General features: G+C 45.9%; 1 protein-coding gene and 1 non-coding gene across 2 annotated transcripts; both read right to left on the bottom strand.

Moving 5' to 3' along the window:
- Window positions 1-1,077: 1,077 nt before the first annotated feature.
- On the bottom strand, window positions 1,078-1,183 carry LOC132223753 (U6 spliceosomal RNA). The gene has a single exon (XR_009450515.1). It is a non-coding gene; the product is annotated as a U6 spliceosomal RNA (small nuclear RNA).
- Window positions 1,184-6,958: 5,775 nt separating this feature from the next.
- Window positions 6,959-16,385, bottom strand: LOC132215201 (isopentenyl-diphosphate Delta-isomerase 1). Its single transcript, XM_059662967.1, has 5 exons — window positions 16,065-16,385; window positions 14,729-14,901; window positions 13,119-13,211; window positions 12,542-12,672; window positions 6,959-8,419 (listed from the first exon to the last, which is right to left on the bottom strand). Exons 1-5 carry the CDS (start codon window positions 16,226-16,228, stop codon window positions 8,102-8,104), a joined length of 879 nt encoding a protein of 292 aa, XP_059518950.1. The 5' UTR covers window positions 16,229-16,385; the 3' UTR covers window positions 6,959-8,101.
- Between the last annotated feature and the right edge of the window lie 11,558 nt (window positions 16,386-27,943).

Here is a 27,943-nt window from a genome sequence, read left to right on the forward strand (position 1 = left end):
GACCCTACCTGAGCACTGAGCTTCTAGTTGTATATATGTACCTCTTCTTTATCCAATCATGTATTGAAGGACACTTCATTGTTTCCATGTTTAGCCACCATGAATAATGCTGCAGTGAACAGAGGGGTACATATATCTTTATGAATCAATGTTTTCAAGTTTTTTGGCCAGATACCCAGAAGAAGGGTTGCTGGATAATATGGTAACTCTATTCTTAATTTTTTGAGGAAGCTCCATACTGTTTTACAGAGTGGCTGTATCAGTCTACATTCCCACCAGCAGTAAATGAGAGTTCCTCTTTCTCCACAATCTCTCCAACACTTACTACTTGTCTTGCTTATAATAACCATTCTGACAGGTGTGAGGTGTTACCTCATTTTAGTTTTTTGGGTTTTTTTTTAAGTGAAATGTCATTCACTTCAGCTGAGTTTTTTTGTTTGTTTTTATTGATTTCAGAGAGGAAGAGGGAGAGAGAAATAGAAACATCCATGATGAGAGAGAATCATGCATCAGTTTGTCTCCTGCAAGTCCCCCACTGGGGATCGAGCCCACAACCCAGGCATGTGCCTTTGACTGGAATCGAACCTGGGACCTTTCAGTTCACAGGCCGATGCTCTATCCACTGAGGAAAACCACCTGGGGCCATTTTAGTTTTGATTTGCATTTCATAATAGCTAGTGAAGTTGAGCATCTTTTCATACACCTGTTGGCCATTTGTATGTCTTTTTGGGATACTAAGTGGTCAACTTTTTTGCTCCTTTTCTATTTGGATTTTTGTTGTTGTTTAGTTGTAGTAATTCTTTATACATTTTGAATAATAACCCCTTATCAGCAGTGTTGTTTGCAAATTTCACCTTTCATTCAGTTGATTGCCTTTTTGTTTTGTTAGTGGTTTCTTCTGCTGTCCATAAGCTTTGAGGTAGTCACGTTTATTTATTTTTGCCTTTACTTCCCTTGCCTTTGAGATAAAACTCATAAAATCTTCTCTAAGGCCAAGATCCAGTGTTTTCTTCTATGTGATTTTGTCTCAATTCTTATATTTAGGTCTTTGATCTGTTTTGAGTTAATTTTTTTTTTTTAAATGTGGAACACTTCACGAATTTGCGTGTCATCCTTGCGTAGGGCCATGCTAATCTTCTCTGTATCGTTCCAATTTTAGTATATGTGCTGCCGAAGCCAGCACTGAGTTAATTTTTGTACAAGGGAACAAACTAAAACCCAGTTTCATGCTTTTGCATGTGGCTTTCCAATTTTCCCGGCACCATTAATTGAAGAGGCTTTCTTTTCTCTATTGTATGTTTTGGGCCCCTTTGTCAAAAATTATTTGCCCATATACATGTGTTTATTTCTGGGCTCTCAGTTCTTTTCCATTGGCCTTTGTGTCTGTTTTTCTGCAAATACCATGCAAAAGATGCTGAAAGAGCTAAAGGAAGATGTGGGAAAAACAGTGTGAACATAATAGAAATGTCAATAAAGAGAAAACATGTACCAAAAAAAAACACTGGAGGTGGAAAGTACAGACAGTAAAAAAAAAAAAAAAAAAAAAAAGAGAGATAAATGAGACTAGGTCAAACAAGTTTCTTTACATCAAAGGAAATAGACTGAAAAGACAACTTACAGAATGGAGAAAATTTTTGCAAATATCTGTAAGAGATTAATATCCAGAATATAAAAGGAATTCCTACAACTCAACTATAACAACAACACTTATTTAAAAAATGGCCCTGGCCAGTGTTTCTCAGCTACAGAGAAGAGACTAGTGGTTGCCAGAGGTGAGGGCTGGAGTGTGGGCGAGATGAGTGACAGAAGTCAAAAGGTATAAATAAACTCCTCATGCAAGATAACTAAGTCATGGGAATGTAATATATAGCACTAGAGACCTGGTGCACAAAAATTTGTGCACTCGGGGTGGGGGGTCCCTCAGCCCAGCCTGTGCCCTCTCGCAGTCTGGGACCCCTTGGGGGATGACCACCTGCTTCTGGCTTAGGCCTGCTCCCTGGGGGATTGGGCCTAAGATGGCAATCAGACATCCCTCTGGCAGCCTGGCTGCTCTTGGGGGATGTCCACTTGCCAGCGGGGAGCAGACCTAAGCTGCAGTCAGACATCCTTAGCGCTGCTGAGGAGGCAGGAGAGGCTCCCACCACCACCGCTGTACTGGCAGCCATCAGCCTGGCTTGTGGGTGAGCAGAGCTCCCCCATGTGGGAGCACACTGACCACCAGAGGGCAGCTCCTGCATTGAGCTTCTGCCCCCTGGTGGTCAGTGTGTGTCATAGTGACCAGTCATTCCCAGTCTTTCTGCTGTTAGGGTCAGTTTGCATATTACCCTTTTACTATATAGGATAGAGGCCTGGTGCACTCGTGGGGGCCGACTGGTTTGCCCTGAAGGGTGTCCTGGATCAGGTGGGGGTCCCTCTGGGGTGCCTGGCCAGCCTGGGTGAGGGGCTGATGGCTGTTTGTAGCTGGTCACACCCCCTTCAGGGTGGGGGTCCCCACTGGGGTGCCTGGCCAGTCTGGGGAGGGGCTGATGGCTGTTTTCAGGCTGGCCACACCCCCTTTAGGGTGGGGGTCCCCACTGGGGTGCTTGGCCAGTCTGGGTGAGGGACTGAGGGCCATTTTCAGGCTGGCCGGTGACTGAAGCTCCCAGCCTCTCCTTTCTTTTTTTTTCTTTTTTTTTAATTCTGGGATTTATTTACCTTCTATAATTGAAACTTTGTTGCTTTCGGAGCTCAGAGTCCGGCCACTGCAGGCGGGGAACCTTGGCTTCCTCCATCCCTGGAGCAAGCAAGCCTCCTGCTCGCTTCAGCTGTGTGGCTGCTGGCCGCCATCTTGGTTGGGTTAATTTGCATATCTCGCTGATTAGTCAATGGGAGGCGTAGTGAAGGTATGGTCAATTACCATGTTTGTCTATTATTAGATAGGATAGTGACTGTAGTTAAAAATATTATATTGCCCTGGCCAAGGTGGCTCACTTGGCTCACTTGGTTGGAGCATTGTCCCAGTACATTAGAAGTTTAATTCCTGGTCAGGGCACATACCCAGGTTGTGGGTTCGATCCCTGGTTGGGACATGTACAGAAGGCATCCGATCAATGTTTCTCTCACACATTGATGTTTCTCTCCCTTCCTCTCTCTAAAAACAATTTTAAAAATACTGTATTACAGCCTTAGCCAGTTTGGCTCAGTGGATAGAATGTCGGCCTGTGGACCTAAGGGTCTCAGGTTTGATTCCCATCAAAGGCACGTACCTCAGTTGCAAGCTGCTCCCCGTGGCACGTGTAGCAGACAACCAATCGATGTGTTTCTCTCACATTGCTATTTCTCTTTCTCTTTCCCTCTCTCTTCTACCCTATCTGAAAATCAATGGGAAACTATATCGGGTGAGGATTAAAAAAGAATCCTATATAATAAAAGCCTAATATGCAAATCAACCGAATGGCTGAAGGACCGGCAGAATGACTGATCGCTATGGTGCGCACTGACCACCAGGGGGAAGACAACGCAGGAACTTTCCCCAACTCACAGGCCCCAGGCTAGCCAAGGCGGGTGCCATTGGGGGGGCGGGCCCTGATCAAACTGCTGGTTGCCCCGCAGAGGTGGGGGATGGGACCAGGGAGCAGATGGCACCAGGCCAGCCAAAAGGTTGCCAGTGGGCACCCCCTATCTCCCCACTGGTTGCCCCACAGATCAGCCCTGATCACTGGCCAGGCCTAGGGACCCTACCTGTGCACGAATTTTGTGCACTGGGGCTCTAGTAAATAAATTCATAAATAAAAGATTAAATCTCATTTAAAAAATACTGTATTACGTATTTGAAAATTGCTAAGAGAGTATAGTTCTCATTATTTATATGCCCAAATTAAAAAGCACTATCTTATTTTGTACTTGTAATTTGTCTTTATATATACTCTGTCTTGCCTGCTTTTGGAATGTAATTTTTATCCTACTTAGTTCCTCTACTGATTGAAATTAATACAATCTGTTTCTATACTTGTTACTCTAGAAATTATGTATATCCGTATGAAACTCTACTATTAATTAAGATGAGCCTCTTTCCAGACTTCACATTTCTCCATTAGTACTGGGAGGCAATTCATTTACCAGATTAAATGAAATTACTCCTAGATATAACTATTTTTTTATATATATATAACATTTTTTTTGAAAAGCAGCCCAGCCCTAGCCAGTTCAGCTCAGTGGATATAGAATGGAAGCCTGTCGACTGTAAGGTCAAGGGCATGTGCCTTGGTTGCAGACTCCTCCCCAGCCCAGGCCCTGGTCAGGGCATGTGCAAGAGAAAACTAATCGATGTGTTTCTCTCACATCGATATTTCTCTCTTTCCCACTCTCTTCCACTTTTTCTAAAAATCAATGAAAAAATATCTTCAGGTGAGGATTTAAAAAAAAAGCAGCCCATGCACATTAACACTGTCCTTTAGTTTAAAAACAGATTACAGCCCTAGCCGGTTTGGCTCAGTGGATAGAGTGTCAGCCTGCAGACTCAAGGGTCCCAGGTTCGATTCCAGTCAAGGGCATGTACCTTGGTTTCGGGCACATCCCCAATAGGGAGTGTACAGGAGGCAGCTGATCGATGTTTCTCTTTCATCGATGTTTCTAACTCTCTATCCCTCTCCCTTCCTCTCTGTAAAAAATCAATAAAATATATTTAAAAAATAAAATAAAATAAAAACAGATTACAGCCCTGCCAGCTGGTGTTGCTTATGGTTGATCATCGACCTACAAAAGAGGGTACTGGTTTGATTCCATTTGGTCGGGGAACTTGCCAGGGTGTGGCATGTGGAAGGCAGCCAATCGATGTTTCTCTCTAAAATAAACATTTAAAAACAGATTACAGCCCTAACCGGTTCGGTTCAGTGGTAGAATATTGGCCCTCCTATTGATGTTTTTCTCTCTCCCTCCCTTCCACTCTAGAAAAAAAAAAAAAAAGGAAAGGAAAAATATCTTCGGGTGCACATTAAAACAAACAAAACCTACAAAAAAGATTACAGTTGAATCTAAGCCAATGTTCTGGGTGTGGAACCTGCCCTAATCACTAAGGTTGGCCTTACTGAAGTAGTAGGAAAGTCCTTAAAACAATCTTGAATGTTATATACCACTGATGGTTTTTTTTTTTTACTACCATCTTTCATGTTTATAATTACAAATTTAATCTCAAAATTTAAGAAAGGAAGCTTGGGAAAGAGGGTCTTTGGGTAAAAATCCTCAACTTCAGAGGCTCTCTGATGAGTAAATTTTGCAATGAATCTAAAATTAGTGTATGTGTATACAAACTCCTATTCTTTTGTCTTGAAAAAGTAGCTGATTTCAGGACTTGACCATGGGAAATATACATGGCCCTGAACATCTGATTGTGTCTGGAATGAGAGGTGTAACCTAAAACTGATGGAGAAAGACAAATACAGAGTGGCTTAAATAGGCTCCTTCAGGCCCTTTCAGGAATTTTTAGTCTCACTTGGATGAATGAGTTGTAAATTCATCAGGTCAAAGAAGGGGCATTCTACATAGCTGGATTGGCTGTGATTGGAGCATTAGCCCTCGGACTAAAGGGTCCAGGGTTTGGTTCTGGTCAAGGGCACATACCTCAGTTGAAGGCTTGATCCCCAACCCTGATTGGGGTGTGTGGGGGAGGCAACCAATAGGTGTCTCTCACATCGATGTTTATCTCTCAGTCTCTCCTCATCCTTTCCACTCTTGTATAAAAAAAATCAATGGGGCCGAAACCGGTTTGGCTCAGTGGATAGAGTGTTGGCCTGCGGACTGAAAGGTCCCAGGTTCGATTCCAGTCAAGGGCATGTACCTGGGTTGCGGGCACATCCCTAGTAGGAGATGTGCAGGAGGCAGCTAATCGATGTTTCTCTCTCATCGATGTTTCTGACTCTCTATCTCTCTCCCTTCCTCTCTGTAAAAAATCAATAAAATATATTTTTTAAAAAAAATCAGCCAAAACCGGTTTGGCTCAGTGGATAGAGCGTCGGTCTGCGGACTGGAGGGTCCCAGGTTCGATTCCGGTCAAGGGCATGTACCTGGGTTGCGAGCACATCCCCAGTAGGAGATGTGCAGGAGGCAGCTGATCGATGTTTCTCTCTCGTCAATGTTTCTAACTCTCTGTCTCTCTCCCTTCCTCTCTGTGAAAAATCAATAAAATATATTTTTTAAAAAAATAAATGGGGAGTGGGAGAGAGGCACAAAGGAGGGGCATTCTAGTATCAGTGGAATATGTGACACTTGCTGAGCACTTACAAAGTGCCAAGTGCTGGCCCTGACCGGTTTGGCTCAGTGGATAGAATGTTGGCCTGCAGACTGAGCTGTCCCAGGTTCGAGTCTGGTCAAAGGCATGTACCTTGGCTGCGGGCACATCCCCAGTGGGGGGGGTGCAGGAGGCAGCTGATCGATGTTTCTCTCTCATCAATGTTTCTAACTCTATATCCCTCTCCCTTCCTCTCTGTAAAAAAATCAATAAAATATATTACGAAGTGCCAAGTGCTGGTCTAAAGCCCCATTGTCCAGTATGGCGGCCTTTAGCCACTGTAGCTGAGTAACTAGTTACGCGTGGCTTTCAGCCTGAAACTTCCTAGGAAAGAAAACTTAAGAACTAGAAATGTTTGAATGTACTTTGTTTTTTGTTTTCATTTTTATATATATTTTATTGATTTTTTTTACAGAGAAGAGGGGAGAGGGCTAGAGAGTTAGAAACATCGATGAGAAACATCGATCAGCTGCCTCCTGCACGCCCCCCACTGGGGATGTGCCTGCAACCAAGGCACATGCCCCTGACCGGAATCGAACCTGGGACCCTTCAGTCCACAAGCCGACGCTCCATCCACTGAGCCAAACCGGTTCGGCTGAATGTACTTTGAAGCTATATGGCATTTATGTTTATGCTACCATAGGCAGGTTAACCTATTACTGTATTAAAATTTTAACAAAAAAGACAACCGTATTAAAATGTTATTTTTTTATTGTTTTTACTTTTCAGTAAAATTAATACTTGTGACATATCTTCCCTGAAATTATGAATTAACTGCTCAGAGTTAACAAGAAATGGATTCTTCCATTAAATTTATAAAATATTTAGCTTGTAAGAAACAATTTTTTTATTATTACACAGCATTCAAAGATTATAAGCTGTCTTGAGATTTCAAACAGAAATCTATGCAAGAGTTTTAAAAAGTGCATCAATTAAGGTACAGTTTAAATATTAATATACACATACTCCAGACCCCAATTCCATTTAACACGAATATTAACCTTTCTGTTTAATTCCCTCTGCTCCCCCCAATATGGCATGACTTTGTAGAGCAGTGGTTCTCAACAGAAGCACCTTTGCCATCCAGCACACATTTGGCATCAGTAATAACTGTGACTGTGATGGGGGGGTGGGTACCAATGGCAAATAGTGGATAGAACCCAACGATGCCGCTAAATGTCCTTCAGTGCACAGGATGAACCCCCACAACCAAGAGCTACCCAGCCCAAATGTCAACAGAACCAGCGGTAAGAACCCCTGTGGTAGAGTATGACCCAATTTCCTTTTTACAAATAGTCTGCCCCCTGTAATTCTGAGAACACAGACTGATAGAAATCAGGACATACACCATTTAGGTACCTTCGACCTGCTCCCCTAATTTAATATCTTAACTTGGAAAGTTAATTTGAGCTGTTCTGAAGCAGCTAAGCAGAGTTTCTGTTGCACGTTTTTCTGGACTATGGTAAAACTTTAATGATATGTAAAGCACCTGGCAAATCAAGTGCTCTGCGGGTTCTGAAAATGTCTCAACACATCACAAATAAAGAGCTTCACTTATTTGTTCAAATTTGTCAGGACTGTTTAGACAGGTTAAGTTTAGTTGATTTGCTTTTTAAAAATAATCTTTCATAAGTGTCCTTTACAAATAGGAGTGCATATATGTGGGGGTGTGTGATACAAGTCAGAATTGTCAGCATTTTTTCCACACAAATTCGGGCTGTAAAGTACCAGTGTATCCAATGAGAATTCTATTGGGGATCCCAATTTTTAAAAAATCATTTTAAGTTTACTAAGTAGAGACATTTTTCATGTTTTACTAATCATTCATCTCCACATTCACATTCTGTGTATTTTGTCATGATCAGCAAACTGTTTCAAATTATTTAAGTTATCCCACCATGTAAAGAGAAAAGTTTCTGCAATACATTGAAACCATGGAGTTATCTTAATTTCACCGCTGGCTGCCTTTTTCAGCATTTCTTCCACTTCTTCCTTTGACACATAGCAATAGCTTTTAATCTCATTGGGGTCTGGATCCAAAGTCACGTTCTTTCTCACAAACAAAATGTAATCAATTTCATGTTCTCCCCAGATACCATCAGACTGAGCCTTGTAGTGAATTCTAGTCAGATAATTAATTTCTTCTGGAGGAACCTAGGATGAAAATGAAGCAGTAATAAGAATATAAAAAACAAACAAATAATCTAAATTAACTGACCACATTTCAGTACTATCCTGAACAAAAGAAGTAGAGTTTTAATTATGACTTTAAAAATTTAATTTTCTATTGATGATATATGGAAATATTACTATATAGTTTAAAGTACTGAAATTTTTTCCATAGGACCAAAAATAATTTTATTTATTGAAAGAATTGTATTTTTTAATTTTTATTTTATTATTGTTTTTTAAATATATTTTTATTGATTTTGGAGCAGAAGGGAGAGAGAGATATCAATGACAGAGAATCATTGATCGGCTGCCTCCTGCACACCACACACCAGGGATTGAGCCTGAAATCTGGGCATGTGCCCTGATGGGAAATCGAACTCTGACCTTCTGCTTCATAGATCCACACTCAACCACTGAGCCATGCCAGCTGGGCAGAATTATATATTTTTTTAAAAGCAGCCACTGGGGGGAGGAGGGGGCGGAGGGGGAGGGAATGGGGGGATAAGGACACATGTAATACCTTAATCAATAAAGAAAGAAAAAAGCAGTCACTCAAATTGGAATTGTATCAGTCTCCCTTTACATCTTAATATTACTTTTTGGGAGAAAAAAATACTTGCTATTTAACTAGATGAGAGATACTTTGTTTATTCAGATATTTTGTCTTACTTAAAGGGGACAATTTGGGAGGAGGGGGGTGATTTTAATTCACCCAGACCTGTGGTTCATAATCTTAAGGATTTCCACAAGAAAATAATTCATCGCCGAAACCGGTTTGGCTCAGTGGATAGAGCTTCTGCCTGCAGACTGAAGGGTCCCAGGTTCGATTCCGGTCAAGGGCATGTACCTGGGTTGCGGGCACATCCCCAGTGGGAGATGTGCAGGAGGCAGCTGATCGATGTTTCTCTCTCATCGATGTTTCTGACTCTCTCTCTCTCTCCCTTCTTCTCTGTGAAAAATCAATAAAATATATTTAAAAAAAAAAAAAAGAAGAAAATAATTCATCTTTGATATGACCAATTATAAAAATAGTCAACTTTGTACTGGTTAACAGATCAATCTGTTTCAATACTGAGGTAAATTCTGATAAGTAATATTAAGAAATGAAAATTTCGCGCCAAAACCGGTTTGGCTCAGTGGATAGAGCGTCGGCCTGTGGACTGAAGGGTCCCGGGTTCGATTCCGGTCAAGGGCATGTACAGCTTATTGATGTTTCTCTCTCATCGATGTTTCTAACTCTCTATCTCTCTCCCTTCCTCTCTGTAAAAAAAAAATTAAAAAAAAAAATTAATAAAATATATTTAAAAAAAAAAAAGAAATGAAAATTTCGGAGACAACCAAGATGGCGGCATAGGTAAACACCTGAACTTGCTGCCGCATACAACCACATTAAAACTACAACTAAAAAACAAAACGAATATCATCCAGAACCACGGGAAGGCTGGCTGAGTGGAAATTCTACAACTGGAAGGAAAGAGAAAAGCGTATTGAGTCTGATAGGAGGTGCAGAGGTGTGGAAGTGTGGAGGTATGGAGGAGCGCACGAAACAGGCTGGCAGTTGGGTACACTGTTGTCTTTTTCAATTGGGAGGGAGATACAAGCTCCCGACTGCTCTGAACTCCAGTTCCAGGTGAGAATCTGGGGACCCAGACTCAAACCGAGAGAAACTGGACTGTCTGGCATTGGGCGGGAATGTGAGGGCGGCTTTCTCGCAGAGGTGCTTACAGCATTCACTGTTCCTGCACGGGGCCACGGGACACAGAGACCCAGGGACCTATCGGGGGAGGGCCTACGGAAACCACTGCTGTTTGCTCCACTCTGGTGATTCCCTGAGACCCTGCCCCACCCAATTTACAACTCCACCCAAGCTGTGAGCAGAGGCTTTTGCATACTAATGGCCTGGCCTTTCTCCACCTAAAAACCTCTCAAACTGCAGCTGGGTCAGAGAAACCCAGAGCTTCCAAAAGGCCTAAGGCTAGTCAGCAGCCTGCATTACTTCCCAGCTGTGCCTCACCTCCAAACCCCAAACAAAGAGGAGGAATCTTCAGATCTCTCTGTAGCTCCTGCTAGGTGGCCTCAGGCCTTGGCCGACTTTGCACCTCCTTGGAGATCCAAGAGCCAGTGTACCCAGTGGTCAATGTGAGACCATCCAGATTACAACTCCTCAGATCCATAAGAGACACACTCAGGGGGCAGACTCAGTGAGTGCCAAAGCTCCACTGAAGCAAGTCCTGCCCCATAAGGGTGTCTCCAGCACAGAAGTTCTCCCACTGTAGACACAACTGGTCCTCACAGCCAATTGACCTGGAGGTCAATTCCTATCAGTAATACCAACAGCAATCAAGGGTTAACTATAACACGACTGTGCACACAGCCCACAAAGGGGTGAACCAAGACTGTCCACCTCAGGTAATTAGGAAGGCTAAGCCACTGGGCCCTATATGACATCTAGCACAGAAAGCCACTCTATCAACACAGGGAAGCAGCCAAAATGCGGAGACAAAGAAACAGGTCACAAATGAAAGAAATGGAGGAAAGCAAACTACTGGTAATATAGAGTTCAAAACCACGGTTATAAGGCTACTCAAGAATCTTCTAGAAACCTCCGAAAAATATAGTGAGACGCTCAACGATATGAAAAAGGACCAATTAGAAATTAAACATACACTGACTAAAATAAAGAATATACAGCCCTAGCTGGTTTGGCTCCGTGGATAGAGCGTCAGCCTGTGGACTGAAGGGTCCCAGGTTTGATTCTGGTCAAGGGCACATGCCTAGGTTGTGGGCTTAATCCCCAGTAGGGGACGTGCAGGAGGCAGCCAATCAATCATTCTCTCTCATCATTGATGTTTCTATCCCTCTTTCCCTCTCCCTTCCTCTCTGAAATCAATAAAGATATATTTTTTAAAAAAGAATAATATACAGAGACCCAACAGCAGACTAGAGGATCCCAAGAATCAAGTCAAAGATATGAAATACAAAGAAGCAAAAAACACCCAACCGGAAAAGCAAACGGAAAAAACAATACAAAAATATGAAGATAGTGTAAAGAGCCTCTGGGACAACTTCAAGCATACCAACATCCGAATTATACAGGTGCCAGAAGAAGAGATAAAGATATTGAAAACCTATTTGAAGAACTAATGACAGAAAACTTCCCCTACCTGGTGAAAGAAATAGACTTACAAGTCCAGGAAGCACAAAGAACCCCAAACAAAAGGAATCCAAAGAGGATCACACAAAGACACATCATAATTAAAATGCCAAGGGCAAAAGAAAAATTGAGAATATTAAAAGCAGCAAGAGAAAAATAGTTAGTTACCTACAAGGGAGTCCCCATACTACTGTCAGCTGATTTCTCAACAGAAACTATACAGGCGAGAAGAGAGTGGCAAGAAATATTCAAAGTGATGAATAGCAAGAACCTACAACCAAGATTACTCTACCCAGCGAAGCTATCATTTAGAATTGAAGGTCAGATAAAGAGCTTCACAGATAAAAAAAAAAAGCTAAAGGAGTTCATCACCGCCAAACCAGTATTATATGAAATGCTGAAGAGTATTCTTTAAGAAGAGGAAGAAGAAAAAGGTAAAGATAAAAATTATGAACAACAAAGTGACAACAAACACGTATCTATCAACAAATGAATCTAAAAATCAAGTGAATAAAAAATCTGACGAACAGAATAAACTGGTAAATAGAATCGAATCAGGGGCATACAAAGGGAGTGGACTGACAATTCTCGGGAGGAAGGGAGTGTGGGGGGTGCGGGAAGAGTCTGGCCAAAAATCATACACCTATGGACGAGGACTGTGGGGGTGGGGGGAAGGTGGGGGGGGGGGTAAGGGCAGGGGGTGGGGTGGGAACCGGATGGAGGGGAACTATGGGGGGAAAAAAGGGAACAACCAATAATCTGAACAATAAAGATTTTTTAAGAAATGAAAATTTCAATATTCTTTATTCAAGGTTTTCTGGAGGGCCAATAACTATAAAGAGGTTACAAAGCAGAAACCTACACTTGGTTTTCAAATTTTAATGAAAAATGTTTTAATGTATGTTTAGATTTCACCTTGTAGGGGTTGGTTATGCAATCAATTTAGTTACCTGTTCCATGGGAATTCCCAATTCAGCCTTTAAACGCCTCTGTGCTGCTCGCCTAACTCCAATTGCATCATTCTCTTCAAGCTCTCCTGGGTTACTTAAAGGATGACTACAACAAGTATTGGTAAAACAACCTGGAACATGTTAATATAGCTGTAGATTAACTTTTGCTCAAAGTAGGTCTAAAAGTTCAAAACAACCCAACGTTTTAAAACTAATAGAAAAATTAATCAAATGATTCTTGAAAATTGATTTCTAAATCAGTTATAATGGACTATCAGTCATCATTTCGTGAAACAGACATGTATAGGTAAGTTCTTTATTAATACCTTTTTAATAAAAAAGATCAAAATGTAAGAAGATACAGATTTAAAAACACACACACATACAGCTAGCAGTTTTTATCCTTTACTGCTATTTTATTAGGCTACACTCATTGTATAAGCTTCTTTTATGTAGAATATGAAATTATGTCATTCACAGGATTTCCCTTTTTGACAATGGCTAACCAGAAAGTTCCAAATGACAAAGTCAAATTATATTCCCAACAAAATACTGTACATCGATTGGGCACACTAACCTGGAAAGGTAATTTTAGCATCTGATCTCTGCTGTAGCAGGAGCTTATTGTCAGTGTTGAATAAGAAGACACTAAAAGCTCGATGCAATAATCCTGAAAGCAAAAACAATACTGTTAATATAGTTTTAAAAAACCAGTTACGTTTCTGATTCTCTACTTGGAATTCAGGATATTAGTAACTTGCTGGCAGTTCTGCTTTTTTCCACTGTCTTCTATTTAGTGAGTCTCCAGATGGCTACAATGGAAAAGAACTCCGGCATACCAGCAAGAAGTTGGCCTCCAAGTGACAGAAATGGAGATACGTCAGCCAGTCTGCTACCAGCCAATCTCCCATCCAGGGACATTAGGCTTAGTGAGGCTTCTCCTGAGAAAGCTGGGAAGGTATGTGCTTTCATTTACGATACTTGTCTCTTTCTCCATTCACTAGGAAAAAAGCATTATAGGCTTGACAAGTGCTATTTTGCTAGGATTACTATGTTTCTTCTTTTTTAAAAACCAAATCAATCCTGAAGAAGCTGAGTAAAAGACATGAAGTTGCCTGGCCAGTGTGGATCAGTGGTTGAGCATCAACCTATGAACTAAAAGGTCAAGGTTTGATTCCTGGCCAGGGCATATACCCAGGGTTGTGGGCTCAATCCCCAGTAGGGGGCATGCAGGAGGCAGTTGATCAATGATGTTTCTATCTCTCTTTCCCCCTCCTTTCGTTTCTGAATTAAAAAAAATATATATATATATGTATACATATAAAAGCCGAAGCGACCATTACGACTGAATGACTGGAATGACCAGTCAACCAGTCACTATGATGTGCACTGACCACCAGGAGGCAGACGCTCAATGCAGGAGTTGCCCCCTGGTGGTAAGTGTGTTCCCACAGCCAGCCAATCTCCTCCGGTCTCTCCGCCCCCCTGGCTGGCAAACCTCCTGCAGTCCCTCCCCCATCCGGTAGGCCCCAATCGGGACTGGGTGAGATGCCCCCATAAGCCCTGATCACCGGCCAGGCCTAGGGACCCCACCCATGCACAAATTTTGTGCACTGGGTCTCAAGTCCTCCTATATCATAGAGGTAATATGCAAATTAACCTCACACCCTCACAAGATGGCTGACTACGACCAGGCCGGCAGGGGAGTTAGTGAGGGACGACCAAACGACTGAACAGGCAGGCTGTGTGGGGTGACCAGGCCGGCAGGGGGGTAGTGGTGTGCAGTTGGGGGCAACCAGGGAGGTGAGTGATTTGGAGCCAGTGGTCCAGGATTGTGAGAGGGATGTCCAACTGCCAGTTATCCCCCGAGGGGTCCCAGATGGGAGAGGGTGCAGGCTGGGCTGAGGGACCCATCCCGCGCCCCGCCCCGCCCGCCCCCCCCCCCCCCGCCCCAGTGCATGAATTTCTTGCACCAGGCCTCTAGTATATGTATAAAAGACATGAAGTGGAATAGCTGTTAAGCAGGGAAAGCAGCAAGACAGGTTGTATAATTACACCACTGGCCTACCTGGAAGCAGAGATAAACTCTGATGTGACTGAGGGTCACACCTTTACCCACATACTTTCCTCAGCTGCCCTGCAATGCCCAGGCGTGTCACTTTCTCACACAGAATTTCAACACAGTACCTTTCTCAATGTTTTCATTCAGGTGACAATTCTTTTTGGTCTCAGCCCCAATTTTGTTGTCATTCTCATCAATAAGAATGCACATCTCTGCCAGGAGCTGAACCTGCTGCTCATCGAGATGGTCGGTGTTGATTTCAGGCATCGTGACAGCGTGCCTGACCTGTCCTAGAATCCTAGGAGGGAGGAGAAAGCAAGGCCAAGGCATCACAGGTCTGGAACTGTCCCATGAACACAGTGACACGTCAATTCTGAATCCACGAGCCCAATGACCACATAAGCCATTTCCGAGGGTGGGAACTGTGCCTGCTGCTCCCCGCGTCCCGTGTCCCGCCACCCCCCCCCCCTTCTTGCCTCCAGCATGTAGCCTCCTCCTGGCCATCAGCTGGAGAGATGTGTGCAGACTGAATGTCTGTCTGCACTGATGTCTGTCCAGCCACCCTCTGCACTCCAGACGCCTGCGGTGCCCCTCTGCCTCTGCACACCTTCCTCCCCAGGAGCCTGTCCGCCCCTGACCTAGCCCCAGCCTCACCCTCACCCTGCCGCTCACCCCGTCCGCGTTGTCTGTGATAACCCACAGTACACGTCACGTACACAGAAGTGGCTCAGGTGGCAACCGTGTTCCCTCCGAGGCCACATACCCACCTGTTAAAACCGCTTTTCAACGTCCACTCTATGTGCCCAACACTCAGGGGCCTTTTAACCAACATCCCAGGAGGACCTAACCAATGTTCTCCGCCGGGGACCCGAATGAGATAGTGGCCGCTGTGTCCGCTCTCCCAGGCAGAGAGCGAGCAGCGCCCCCGCGGTGAGGGGCACCCCGCCTGTCCGCCCTGGCAGCGCGCCAACTGCGCCTGGGAAACTTCACCGAGGCAGTGGAACAGGAATTTCACTCCATCTTCACAAATGCAAAATATCCCGACCCCCTCCACCCCCCGCCCCCGCCAACTACTAAAGCATTCCTGGCTCCCAGGACCCACCAGGCAAGGGGCCGGTTTGGTTCTCAGGCTGAAGGCGGTCCCTCACTGAGGGCGGCGCCGAGCCTCCGGGACTCTTGGGGACCGGCCCCCGGTGCCCCCCTCGCGGACCTCCGTCTCTCTCCCTCAGGACCCCCGGGAGCCCTCAGTGTCTCCCCTCGGGAACCCCCACCCCTCGGCTTACCCCTCGGGGACCTGTCCCCCGTCCACCAGGGTGAACTTCCCAACTCTTCCTTCGGGGGCCAGTCCCCCTCCTCTGGCCTCGGGATACCTGGGAGCCCCTCGTCACCAGCCCTCAGGGACCCCCGACCCCACATCGCTCCCCCTGGAGCCCCTTTTCTCCCCTCGGGGGCGCACTGAACCTGAGGTGCCGACGGTCGGTGGGCTGCCGCTCCGCCGCGCGCGCCTCCCCGCGGTGCAGGCTCCGCGGGCCGCCGCTCCACAGCGCGCGCCTCCCCGCGGTCCAGGCCCCCGACGCCGTCAGCCCAATCGCCGGCGCCCGCGCCCGCGCCAGAGCGCTCCACATGTCTGCAGGCCAATCGCGCGCGGCCAAGGCCTGACGTCACGTCGCGCGATGGCGCCACGCCCACCTCGCGCGGGGTCTCTCGCGGGACCGGAGGTGGCAGACCCGGCTGTAGCCCAGGCGCAGTGCCTCTCCTCGGTCTCTCGGATCCCGCGACCGTGGAGCCGCCTGCCGGAGGGCTGCTTCTTATCGGGGAGCCCCGGAGGCCGGCCCGGGGCGGGGACTGAGCCTGGAGTCGCGCCTGCGCGCTGGGGGCCTGCGCGCTGCGGGGAGTGAATTGCGGAGCCGCTCAGCCGGTCCGGCTCGGTCGGGGTCCCTGGCGTGAAGATGAAGGTGGACGTCGCTGTCGATGTACCAGCTTGGGGGCCACACACCCCGGGTACATCGTTTGGAATCGTTAAAGACGGCACCTCCAGTGGGGAATTTCTGCGAGTTCTGAAGCGGTGACGTTCCTAGGACAGTTGCTGAGCGAGGGAGAGGCAGTTCAAGGAGCAGGTGGCAAGCATTTATTTTACCCATATAGTCATTGAAGGTTACATGTCAGTAATGCAGAGATCATGTGAAATTATCTTTCAGTGTTTAGATATTGTTAACGTAAAAGACATTCAAACCTATAAAGAATTTTTGTGAGTTTATTTCAGCCATATAGTTGTCAGGAAGCGGAATCTCAATATGTTGGGAGAATGCCCTGGAGACTGGCAGTTTTTCACCTTGTTTCAGACATTACAACCAAAAGAGGAGACTTAAGAGGGTTACATGAAATCCATTGGTGATAGATTAGGGAGACCTGTAGCCTGATAATGGAGGTGGGGAAACCTCTGGGATTGGATAAAAAGTAAAATGATAGACACATACTTCTTAGGTGGGTACAGGATAGTTAATAGTCAACAACTAATATGATAACAATAACAATGAAGGAATTTATGGAACCCATCCTGGCGCCCAGGACATCCGCTTGTGCCCTGAGGGGTCTGGAAAAAGGGAAGTTACAAGTTACCCAGACATTTCAATATGTTATCGTACATGCAAAAAGACAGTAGGCTCAGTTAAGGTAAAGATTGACTATCCACCATAACTGCTTTTAAAATTTTAGAGGGAAGGTAGGGGAGGGTGGGGGCAAGAGGGAGAGATCAGCCAAAGGACTTGTATGCATGCATATGAGCATGACCAAAGGACACAGACACCAGGGGGGTGAGGGCATGGGGGGGAGGTAAGGGGGGAATAAGTACACATATGTAATACCTTAATCAATAAAGAAAAAAATATGCCACTAAAAAGGCTTTGATGACAAATACAAAATAAAGGTCTTCAAATGTTAAAAAAAAGATCCATGAAGAGCCGAAACCGGTTTGGCTCAGTGGATAGAGCGTTGGCCTGTGGACTGAAAGGTCCCGGGTTCGATTCCGGTCAAGGGCATGTACCTTGGTTGCAGGCACATACTCAGTAGGAGATGTGCAGGAGGCAGCTGATCGATGTTTCTCTCTCATCGATATTTCTAACTCTCTATCTCTCTCCCTTCCTCTCTGTAAAAAATCAATAACATATTAAAAAAAAAAAACTCGCCGAACTGGTTTGGCTCAGTGGATAGAGCATCGGCCTGCAGACTAAAGGGTCCCGGGTTCGATTCCAGTCAAGGGCATGTACCTGGGTTGCGGGCACATCCCCAGTAGGAGATGTGCAGGAGGCAGCTGATCGATGTTTCTCTCTCATCGATGTTTCTAACTCTCTATCTCTCTCCCTTCCTCTCTGTAAAAAATCAATAACATATTAAAAAAAAAAAAACTCGCCGAACTGGTTTGGCTCAGTAGATAGAGCATCGGCCTGCAGACTAAAGGGTCCCGGGTTCGATTCCAGTCAAGGGCATGTACCTGGGTTGCGGGCATATCCCCAGTAGGAGATGTGCAGGAGGCAGCTGATCGATGTTTCTCTCTCATCGATGTTTCTAACTCTCTATCTCTCTCCCTTCCTCTCTGTAAAAAATCAATAAAATATATTTTTAAAAACAAAACAAAACAAAAAAAACCCTCAAGACCTAAAGTAACCGTAAAGGATGGTCTGAAATTAAACTTAAAAAAAAAAAAATCCATGAAGAAACCCCAAAACAATCTTAAAGAATGAAAACATAACTTTCAGAAATGTCTTCACTGCATATTTGCTTCTATACTTACTGTTCATGAACTGTTGCTATGATTAAGGGTGGAATTTATCCTATCTAATAAAAGAGAAAGATGCAAATTGACCAAGGCCGTGAACACTTCCCATTGGCTAATCAGGGAGATATGCAAATTAACTGCCAACCAAGATGGCGGCGGGCAGCCAGGCACCTGAAGCGAACAGGAGGCTTGCTTGCTCCAGTGACAGAGGAAGCGAAGGTTCCCTGCCTGCTGCTGCCGGCCTCTGAGCTGCAACTCTAAGAAACATTGTTGCAAATATAGAAGGTAAACATTCCCCAGAAACCTGCTTTCAGCCAGCTGGGCTTCAGCCAGCAGGACCGCAACAGTGTTACAATTTTTTTTTTAATATATTTTATTGATTTTTTACAGAGTGGAAGAGAGAGAGATAGAGCGTTAGAAACATCGATGAGAGAGAAACATCTATCAGCTGCCTCCTGCACATCCCCCACTGGGGAAGTGCCCACAACCCAGGTACATGCCCTTGGCCGGAATCAAACCCGGGACCTTTCAGGCCGCAGGCCGACGCTCTATCCACTGAGCCAAACCGGTTTCGGCCAGTGTTACAATTATAGAACCGAAACAAACCCAGATCCCTGCTTTCAACAGCGGAGGTCTCATAGCTGGAGCCGAGCCTCAGAGCTAAAACCGACTCTCAGCTCCAGTGACAGCCATAGAAGGTAAATAAATCCCAGTATAAAAGAAAAAAGGAGAGGTTGGGAGCCTCAGTTGCCCGCCAGCCTGAAAACAGCCATCATCCCCTCACCCAGACTGGCCAGGCACCCCCATGGGGACCCCCACCCTGAAGCAACAAGATGGCGGCTAATTTGCATACTGAAGGCAGGTGGCAGCGGGAACAGCTGTCCGGGGTCTTGGACTGGATCTGTGACCCTGCTGGGCGGGGAGCAGTGCTTGAGACTGTCTGCGGTCCAGACCTGGATCCGTGACTTGGCGGGCGGTGGGGAGCGCTTGAGGCTGTCGGCGGTCTGGGACCCAGATCTATGTCCTGGTGGGCAGGGGGCAGCGCTTGAGGCTGTCCATGGTCCCGGGACACGGATCTGTGACCCTGCTGGGCAGGGGGCAGTGCTTGAGGTTGTCCACGGGACCAAGACACGGATCTGTGACCCTGCCGGGCGGGGGGCAGTGCTTGAGGCTGTCTGTAGTCCCAGGACCCGGATCCGTGACCCTGCCGGGCTGGGGGCAGTGCTTGAGGCTGTCTGTAGTCCCGGAACCCGGATCCGTGACCCTTCCCGGCTGGGCGGCAGCTCGCACAGGGCGGATCGGCCGGGGTTGGGCAGGGCAGGACGCCTGGCTTCTGCCCAGCCCCAGTCACTCTGGGCAAGTGAGCAGTGCAGAGAGCCTCTGGACAGGGGAGGCAGGCTGGCAGAGGGCGGCCTGTACTCCCCACATGGCGGTGGTGACAGCTGTGAGCGCGCCAAGCAGAGCCTGCAGGCTGAGCTGAAGTAGCGCCTGCAGGCCATCAGCGCCCAGGAGTGGCTGCGCAAGATCCGCCTCCTGGCCCAGAAGGTGCAGGATCGCAGGGACAGCCACCGTGGCGGGCCAGACTGACGTCCTCCTGGCCGCACCACGGGGGTTTGCGGATCTGCAAAGCCAGAGGCCTCCAGTGTGCACATCCCCTCCTGGCGTGCGAACATCCCCCAGCACACTGTCACCCTCCTGCGCCTGCAATAGTTGCAAACCAAGGCGTGCACAAGTTCCCCCACCTCTCCACCGCACTTACATCAACCCGGCATGCCTAACACCCCCACAGGATGTGCACACATCCCCTCTGATGCGCTCACGTCCTTTGGAGAGTGTCTGTGTGTTCTGGGTGCTGAGAGTGGGTGCCTGTGAGATGACAGTGAGAGGGCGGAGTGGTGATGCCCTGTTCCCACGGAGGCCAGTGCAGCTACGAGATCACCTCTGGGGGGTTAATGCAGGTGCTGAGGCAGGAGCTGCAGACAGACACACCGGGTGGGCGCAGGCGGCCCTCGCTGAGGTGCCTTCGATCAGTGTTCAAGATCAAGAACCCAGAGGCGGAGAGGAATTCCGTCCTCTCAGTGAAACAGTGGGATAGTCGGGGTGACTGTAGAGAAGGAATGTGCACTTTGGGTGCCAGCACCCATGAGCGAAGGCTGCCTTGACTGAGCCTCGCTTGCTTGGGGCCCAGCGCACTCCTGCCAGGCAGCGGGTGACAGGACGTGCTTTTCTGAATTAATGAGAGAAAACGTTGATTCTCCTGCTGCCCATGAAGGTGGAAAGTGAAGTGGGGAGACATGTGGGGAGTGAGCAAGGTTCCCTGTCTGGGGTTCCAAATCTGCTGTTGGTTTCTTTCACTGCTGACTAGAGATATACAGGGTGTCCCCCCAAAATGTGTACACACTTTGAATACCTACTAATTCCAATGGTTTTAAGCATAAGAAAGAAACAACAATGGAGCTGTTATCTGTTAAAAGTGTGGGCACAAACCGGTAGTTGGACATTCCCTGAGGGGTCTCAGATTGGAGAGGGTGAAGGCCAGACTGAGGGGCCCCTTTCCACCCCCTACCCCAGTGCATGAATTTCGTGCACCGGCCCGCTAATGTAATATAACTGCTCAATGTGACAACAGGCTGCACTGTTGTTTGCTAGGTGATAATTCTTTTACCACTTGTCTGTATTTGCACTGTTTGTGAAATCATCATTCACTTAGATATTGGACCTTTATTTGTATGGAACCCTTCATTTGTATGTTAGAACTTGTTGCTAGGATTCTTTTATCATTGACCTGTAAAAAGTAGTACATATCTCAACAAAATATATAGAGAGAAAAGGAAAAAATAAATAAAGTAAAGTTTTAATTTCAGATCATCCTTTGTGGTTACTTTAGGTCTTTGAGTTTGCAAGACTGCCATGCAGGCCTTCCCTGAACTTATCAGGTTAGCATGTGGCCCATTTTTTGTCCACAATGTAAAGTAATTGAAAGGGTGTTTAGCCTAATAATGGAGAAAATTAAATGGAGTAAGCATTGCTAAGAGAGTCACTTAAAATGTAGTTGGGAGGCTTTTAGGGAAGTGGGGCCTATACAGAACTTGCCCTCAGTTCCCTTAGCTGCTATTAACTTGGTAAACTCAGCTCAAGGCTGAGCCATAAACATAACATCCTGGAACAACCGTTGTATAGACACATGAACATAAAAAACAAAATTCAGCCCTAGCTGGTTTGGCTCAGTGGCTAGCACATTAGCCTTCAGACTGAAGGGTCCCAGCTTCAATTCCAGGCAAGAGCACATGCCCAGATTGCGGGCTTGATCTCCAGCAGGGTGCATGCAGGAGGCAGCCAGTCAATGATTCTCTCTCATCATTGATGTCTCTATTTCTCCCTCTCCCTTCCTCTTTGAAATCAATAAAAAATATATTTTTTAAAAAACAAAAACAAAATTCAGCCCGGCCAGTGTGGCTCAGTGCTCAACCATGAACCATGACCCATGAACCAGGAGGTCAGAGCTCAATCCTCAGTCAGGGAACATGCTGTACAGGGTGTGCAGGAGGCAGCTGATCATGACTCTCTCTGATCATTGATGTTTCTGTTTCTCCCTTTCCCTCCCTCTCTTTGAAATCAATAAAATATTTTAAAAAATTCAATGTAGTAAATGTGAAGATCTGATGCTGTTTCAGTTAACCTAGTTACTAATAATAAGAAAGGAACGAAGGGAAGATAGAGGCATACCCAGTAAAGTTGGGGTGACTTTGGAAAAGTACTTGGCTGTCAGTCACACCTAGGAACAGGTCATTGGCCAGAATGGGCGTGGCCACTGCAAAGGCAAGAAATTTGGGATATTTAATCCTGGGACTCTTGTTGCAGGGGGCGGCACACTCTTGGTTTCTCTGCATTTGGCACATGGCCCACCACCATGTGGACCCCACACAGTGGATTAATGGACTGCAACTAGCCTGATGCTGACTGGACCCAGCTGCAATATGGACTGGAAACTCTGGACACTGGCTTTGTTTCTAGCTCTACTGAAACCCCAGCTACACTTCTAAAGCTGGACTAAGGGAAATGGGTCTTTGGAAACCCAGGGATGTAATTCCATGCAAATATAAATCACTCATCTGCTCATGAAAATCTCAGAAAATTTGTTTTGTCCATATATCATAAAGACTCCAGCCCAGCACTCAACTGGAAAAAGGACACCGATTTCCCTAAGAACAGACCTACTTGATTTTATTAAAACAGTTTATGAGTCTGGCAGCATCCCATCTAGCACCTAGAAGGGAGGGCCCAAGAGTTGTACAAAATGGAAGGATTTTATAGGAAGAAGGGTGGGGCGAGTGAGCTATTAGGGAAAGAAAATAAAGAATTGCTTAGGGGCCCTAACCGGTTTGGCTCAGTGGATAGAGCGTCGGCCTGCGGACTGAGGGGTCCCGGGTTCGATTCTGGCCAAGGGCATGTACCTGGGTTGCGGGCACATCCCCAGTGGGAGATGTGCAGGAGGCAGCTGATTGGTGTTTCTCTCTCATCGATGTTTCTAACTCTCTATCTCTCTACCTTCCTCTCTGTAAAGGATCAATAAAATATATTAAAAAAAAAAAAAAGAATTGCTTAGGGGAGCTGCTGATGTAGACAGTTCACTGTCTGCAGTGAGAGTCACCCCTCCCTGGCAGCGCAAATGCAGTTGTGGGCCGCGTGTGAACTGTTCCAAGGAAACTTCACCAAGGGACAGTGAAACTGGAATTTTGCTCTGTTTTCACAAATACAAAATATCTCTCCCTGCTTCGCCCCACAAGCAACTAAACTGAAAAACCATTCTTAGCTCACAGGACCTCACAGTGGGGCTGGATTTGGTCCACAGGTCCAAATAACCTTTTAAATTGTTTTATAACCTCCGACATGTATTGGTGGACAGTATTAGTATGGCATTTATTTTGACCTCATGGAGTCCCTGGCAGGGTCTGGGAAATGCCAGTGGTCCCTGTACTACTCTTGAGAACTGCTGGGGTAGTGGGAAGCCTACTGAATGTAGAAGACCTTAATTAGTTTTTATCAGGGCTTTGCTACCTGTTATTGAATAATATGGTGCTAAATATTATTCACCTCATCACCCTCATCTGTAATAGGAGAAAGTTTAGATGGTCTTGAAGTTCCCTTCTAGTTTAAACCTGCCTACAGTATTTACTATGCTAGGAGCATTTTACGTATATTTTTTTTTCACTTTATCCTTACATGTAAATGGTGTCCTTATTGATATGAAGGAATTGAAGTTCAGCGATGATTTATTTATTTTTTTTATGTTCCCCTTTATAACATAAGTAGGCTCATGAGACCAAAGTTCTAGACTTAACTAACATGGCACAGCATTCACATTTCAATACTTTACTTTGAAACTTCCAAGTTATGGAAATTACTGACATCAGATTGGGGACAGTGATATTCCTATCAAGAAATCTCCGTATATAATTCTGATACATATGGAGAAATTCAGAGTGCCCAGCAATGGGAGTTCGTTGTGTATGTGTAAGCCTATTTACAAGATTCAGATTCATAGACTAGTAGTTGTTTGGTTTTAACTTTTAAGTACACTCCAGAGCTATTAGAGTATTTGGTTTTCATCCTATATAATAAAGCGGGAATATGCAAATTGACTGTCACTCCACCACAAAGATGGCTGCACCCACAGCTGAGGCCGAGTTCCCATAACGAGCCTTAAGGAGCAATCAGCAGGGACCTGAGGCTGTGCCCCCCCCCTCCCCGCTCCGTGGGGCTTGACAGGGGACCTCAGGCTGCACCCCTGCCCTGGTGCCAGGTCGGGGGACCTCTGGCCATGCCCCCTGCCCTGGTGCCAGGTCAGGGGACCTCAGGCTGAACTCTCCACTTGGTGAGGCTTGACGGGGGACCTCGGGCCACACTCTCCACCCCGGCACCGGGCCAGGGGACCTGAGGCCGTTCCCCCCACCCAGTGGGACTTGACAGGGGACCTCAAGCTGCGCCACCCGCCCTGGTGCTGGGCCAGGGGACCTCAGGCCATGTCTCCCGCCCCAGCACCAGGCTGGGGGACCTCAGGCTGCTTCTGCTGCCCTGGCCTGGGCTGGGGGACCTCAGGCTGTGTACTCCCCGGTGCCAGGCCAGGGGACCTCAGGCCACGCCTACCACCCAGCGGGGCTTGACAAGGGTGGGACCAGCCGGTTCTGTATCTAGCCCAATGATGGGGGGCTGGCTGGGTCTGGGTCTCGTGCAATTTTGAGGCGCACGTGGGTGGATGGGGACTTGACTCTGGGTCCCGTGATGCACCCCAGACTCTGACAGGAGGAAGATTTTCATATACATTTTCCTAATTTTCTTTAATCTCTGACACTTCTATTATAGAGAAAGAGCAAATAGCAATCTTAAAATATTTCCTCTAATTAATCCCCTTTTAATATGCACGAATTTCATGCACTGGGCCACTAGTATTGTTAATATTAACAAAAAGAGAAGAGAGAAGTTAGTTCTAGTTCAGTCTCTTATTTTGTGACCTTGGACTAGTTACTACATATATTGGAGCATCTCTTCTAAAATATGCCTAACATTAACTAGGCACTGTTATTGTTATGAATGTAAATAGTTGTTGGGTTACAAGTCATACAGTATTGATAAAGAAATAAAAGGGTATCAACTGTGTGGCTTAGAGAACAATACAAAGCTCCTTACAGTATTTTAGTTTTCATTCATTTGTACTTGCGATCAATAGAGATACAGTCTTCTACTGTCATCTGGAACAGATTTGCAGTAAATGTTTGGTTGTTCTTTAGAGTTTCTCAACACTTACTCTCCCCCCCCCCCCAATAATGACCTTACTTTTTAAGAATCTAGGTGTCATAATGAGAACAACACAGATTTGTTTCTTTATTCAAAAACATCAAAACTGCTGTTCTGGAACTGAAACATATTCCTAAAGACAGCTTGAAGACTAAACATACACCCACTGTGAGATTAGTTGTTCCTTTTCATTCGGCACGTGGACAGCACACAAGGTAACAAATATGTACTGGGTGAAACAATACAGACTGAATTTTTTAAAAAATATATTTTATTGATTTTTTACAGAGAGGAAGGGAGGGAGATACAGAGTTAGAAACATCGATGAGAGAGAAACATCGATCAGCCGCCTCCCGCACATCTCCCACTGGGGATGTGCCCGCAACCCAGGTACACGCCCTTGACCGGAATCAAACCTGGGGCCTTTCAGTCCGCAGGCCGATGCTCTATCCACTGAGCCAAACCGGTCCTGGCCTGAATTTTTTTTTGAGGCTAGAAAGTCAGTACCTGTTCCAGTGTCATGAATGAGGCACAGGTGACATGGGTTAGCACCTCAGTTCTGGTGAAGTTTCATTGTATGGACTGGACTCTTTGGTCCACAAAATTATGAATTGACTTTCCTAGTGAGAGCACTTTTGAATAGGAGAAACTGAGTAGTTGTTCAGGTGTTGTATTCACATGCCATGATTGTGTTTTTCTTAGTTCTCCTATTGCATAGAGCTAGATACATTTTGTACATAAGAAGAACTAGAAAACTTGACCTATGCCATTCAGGAGTCTATATACTCTTGAGAAGTACAAATATTTACCCTTTAGTAAACATTTTTAGTTGCATACTGTGCCAGGCACTTTTCTAGGTCTTGGGAATAAAGCAGTGAACAAATTAGAAAAAGTTTTTATAGAGTTTACAATACATGCTAATGGGGGAAACAGTAACAAATACTCAAATAATGTCATAAGAGGTTATAAGTACTATGAAGAAAAATACAGGTAAGGGATAATGAGGGATTATGCCATTTAAAGATAAGTGATAAGGCCCTAATGGGTTTGGCTAAGTGGACAGAGCTTCCACCTGAGGACTGAAGGGTCCCGGGTTTGATTCCAGTCAAGGGCACATGCCTGGATTGCAGGCTCCTCCCCAGCAGGGGGTGTGCAGGAGCAAACAATCAATGATTCTCTCTCATCATTGATGTTTCTATCTCTCCCCTTCTCTCTGAAATCAATAAAAATATATTAAAATAAATAAGTATAGATAAATGATAAGGAGAACATTTCTGAAGTGGTGATATTTGAGCAGAGATCCGAATGAAGTGCTATACATGGAGTGGAGTAGGATGGGCCCCTAATCCAGTATGATCTTCCAATATGATCTTATAAAAAGAACTAGAGCCCTAACTGGTTTGGCTCAGTGGATAGGGCGTCGGCCTGTGGACTGAAAGGTCCCAGGTTCGATTCCGGTCAAGGGCATGTACCTTGGTTGTGGGCACATCCCCAGTGGGGGGTGTTCAGGAGGCAGCTGATCAATGCTTCTAACTCTATCCCTCTCCCTTCCTCTCTGTAAAATAAAAATAAAAATAAAAATAAAATATATATACTTAAAAAAAAAAAAGAACTAGAGGCCGGTGCATGAAATTTGTGTATGGGAGTGTGTGTAGGTGTCCCTCAGCCCTGCCTGCGCCCTCTCGCAATCCGGACCCCTTGGGTAGGGTCCCTAGGCCTGGCCAGTGATCAGGGCCTATTGGGGCCTGGCCCCACCCCCGCTGCTGCCACTGCTTGCCATCTGTGCCACACTAACCCCTCCCCCGCTCCCTCACCCACTGGTTGCCTCCCTCTGCGGGGGACAGGCGTGACTGCTTGGCTAGCCTGGGCTTCCCTCTGTGGGGCAGTGGCAGGGGGTGGAGGGGGTAAGGGTGGGGTGGGGGTGGGCGCCCGGGACCAATCGCATCGCACCCACCTTGGCTGGCCCGGTGCTAGTGCGTGTCATAGTGTGGTCATCTGGAAGGTGATCCGGATGGCCATTCTGCTGTTCGGTTGATTTGCATATTACGCTTTTATTATTATAGATGCCAAGAGAAGGGACCTGCACACAGAGATGCCACCTGAAGACTGGAGTTATTGCTGCCACAAGCCAAGTGATGCCAGATCTCTAAGTAGCAGCTACGAGAGGCATGGAATAGTCTCCCTCATAGCTGTCAGAGGAACCAACTTGATCCTGGACTTCTAATATATATGCTTTTATTGATTTTAGAGAGTGGAAGGGAGAAGGGGAGAGAGATAGAAACATTGATGAAAGGGATCTGATGCCTCCTGCACGCCTCCTAATGAGGATCAAACGCACAACCAGACATGTGCCCTGACTGGGACTCAAACCCATGACCTCTCAAGTGCATGGGATGAAGCTCCACTGAATGACACGGGCCAGGGCTCTAATGTATTTCTATTGCTTAAGCCACCTCGTTTGTGGTATTTTGTTTCTGCAACTCTAAAAGGAATACATGGTGGAAAGAACATGGACCTCGATTTTGATCTAACCTTTGCGCCATTGCATAGTACCATTATGAATTTTAATTAGAATCATTTCTATTTTTTGTTTTGAGGATTAAACAAGTTACCAAATGAGTGCCTGACACACAGTAGACCCTCAAAGTGATTACTTTCCCTTCTTAGTTTTGTGATACCTCATTATTTACAGTGACTTTTAGGGAACCTTAATTATATCAGAGAAGAGTTACTTCAATTAACAATATCCTGTTTCATCCAAATTGTGGTT

Source organism: Myotis daubentonii, chromosome 1 (genome assembly GCF_963259705.1).
Source record: "Myotis daubentonii chromosome 1, mMyoDau2.1, whole genome shotgun sequence".
NCBI lineage: Eukaryota > Metazoa > Chordata > Mammalia > Chiroptera > Vespertilionidae > Myotis > Myotis daubentonii.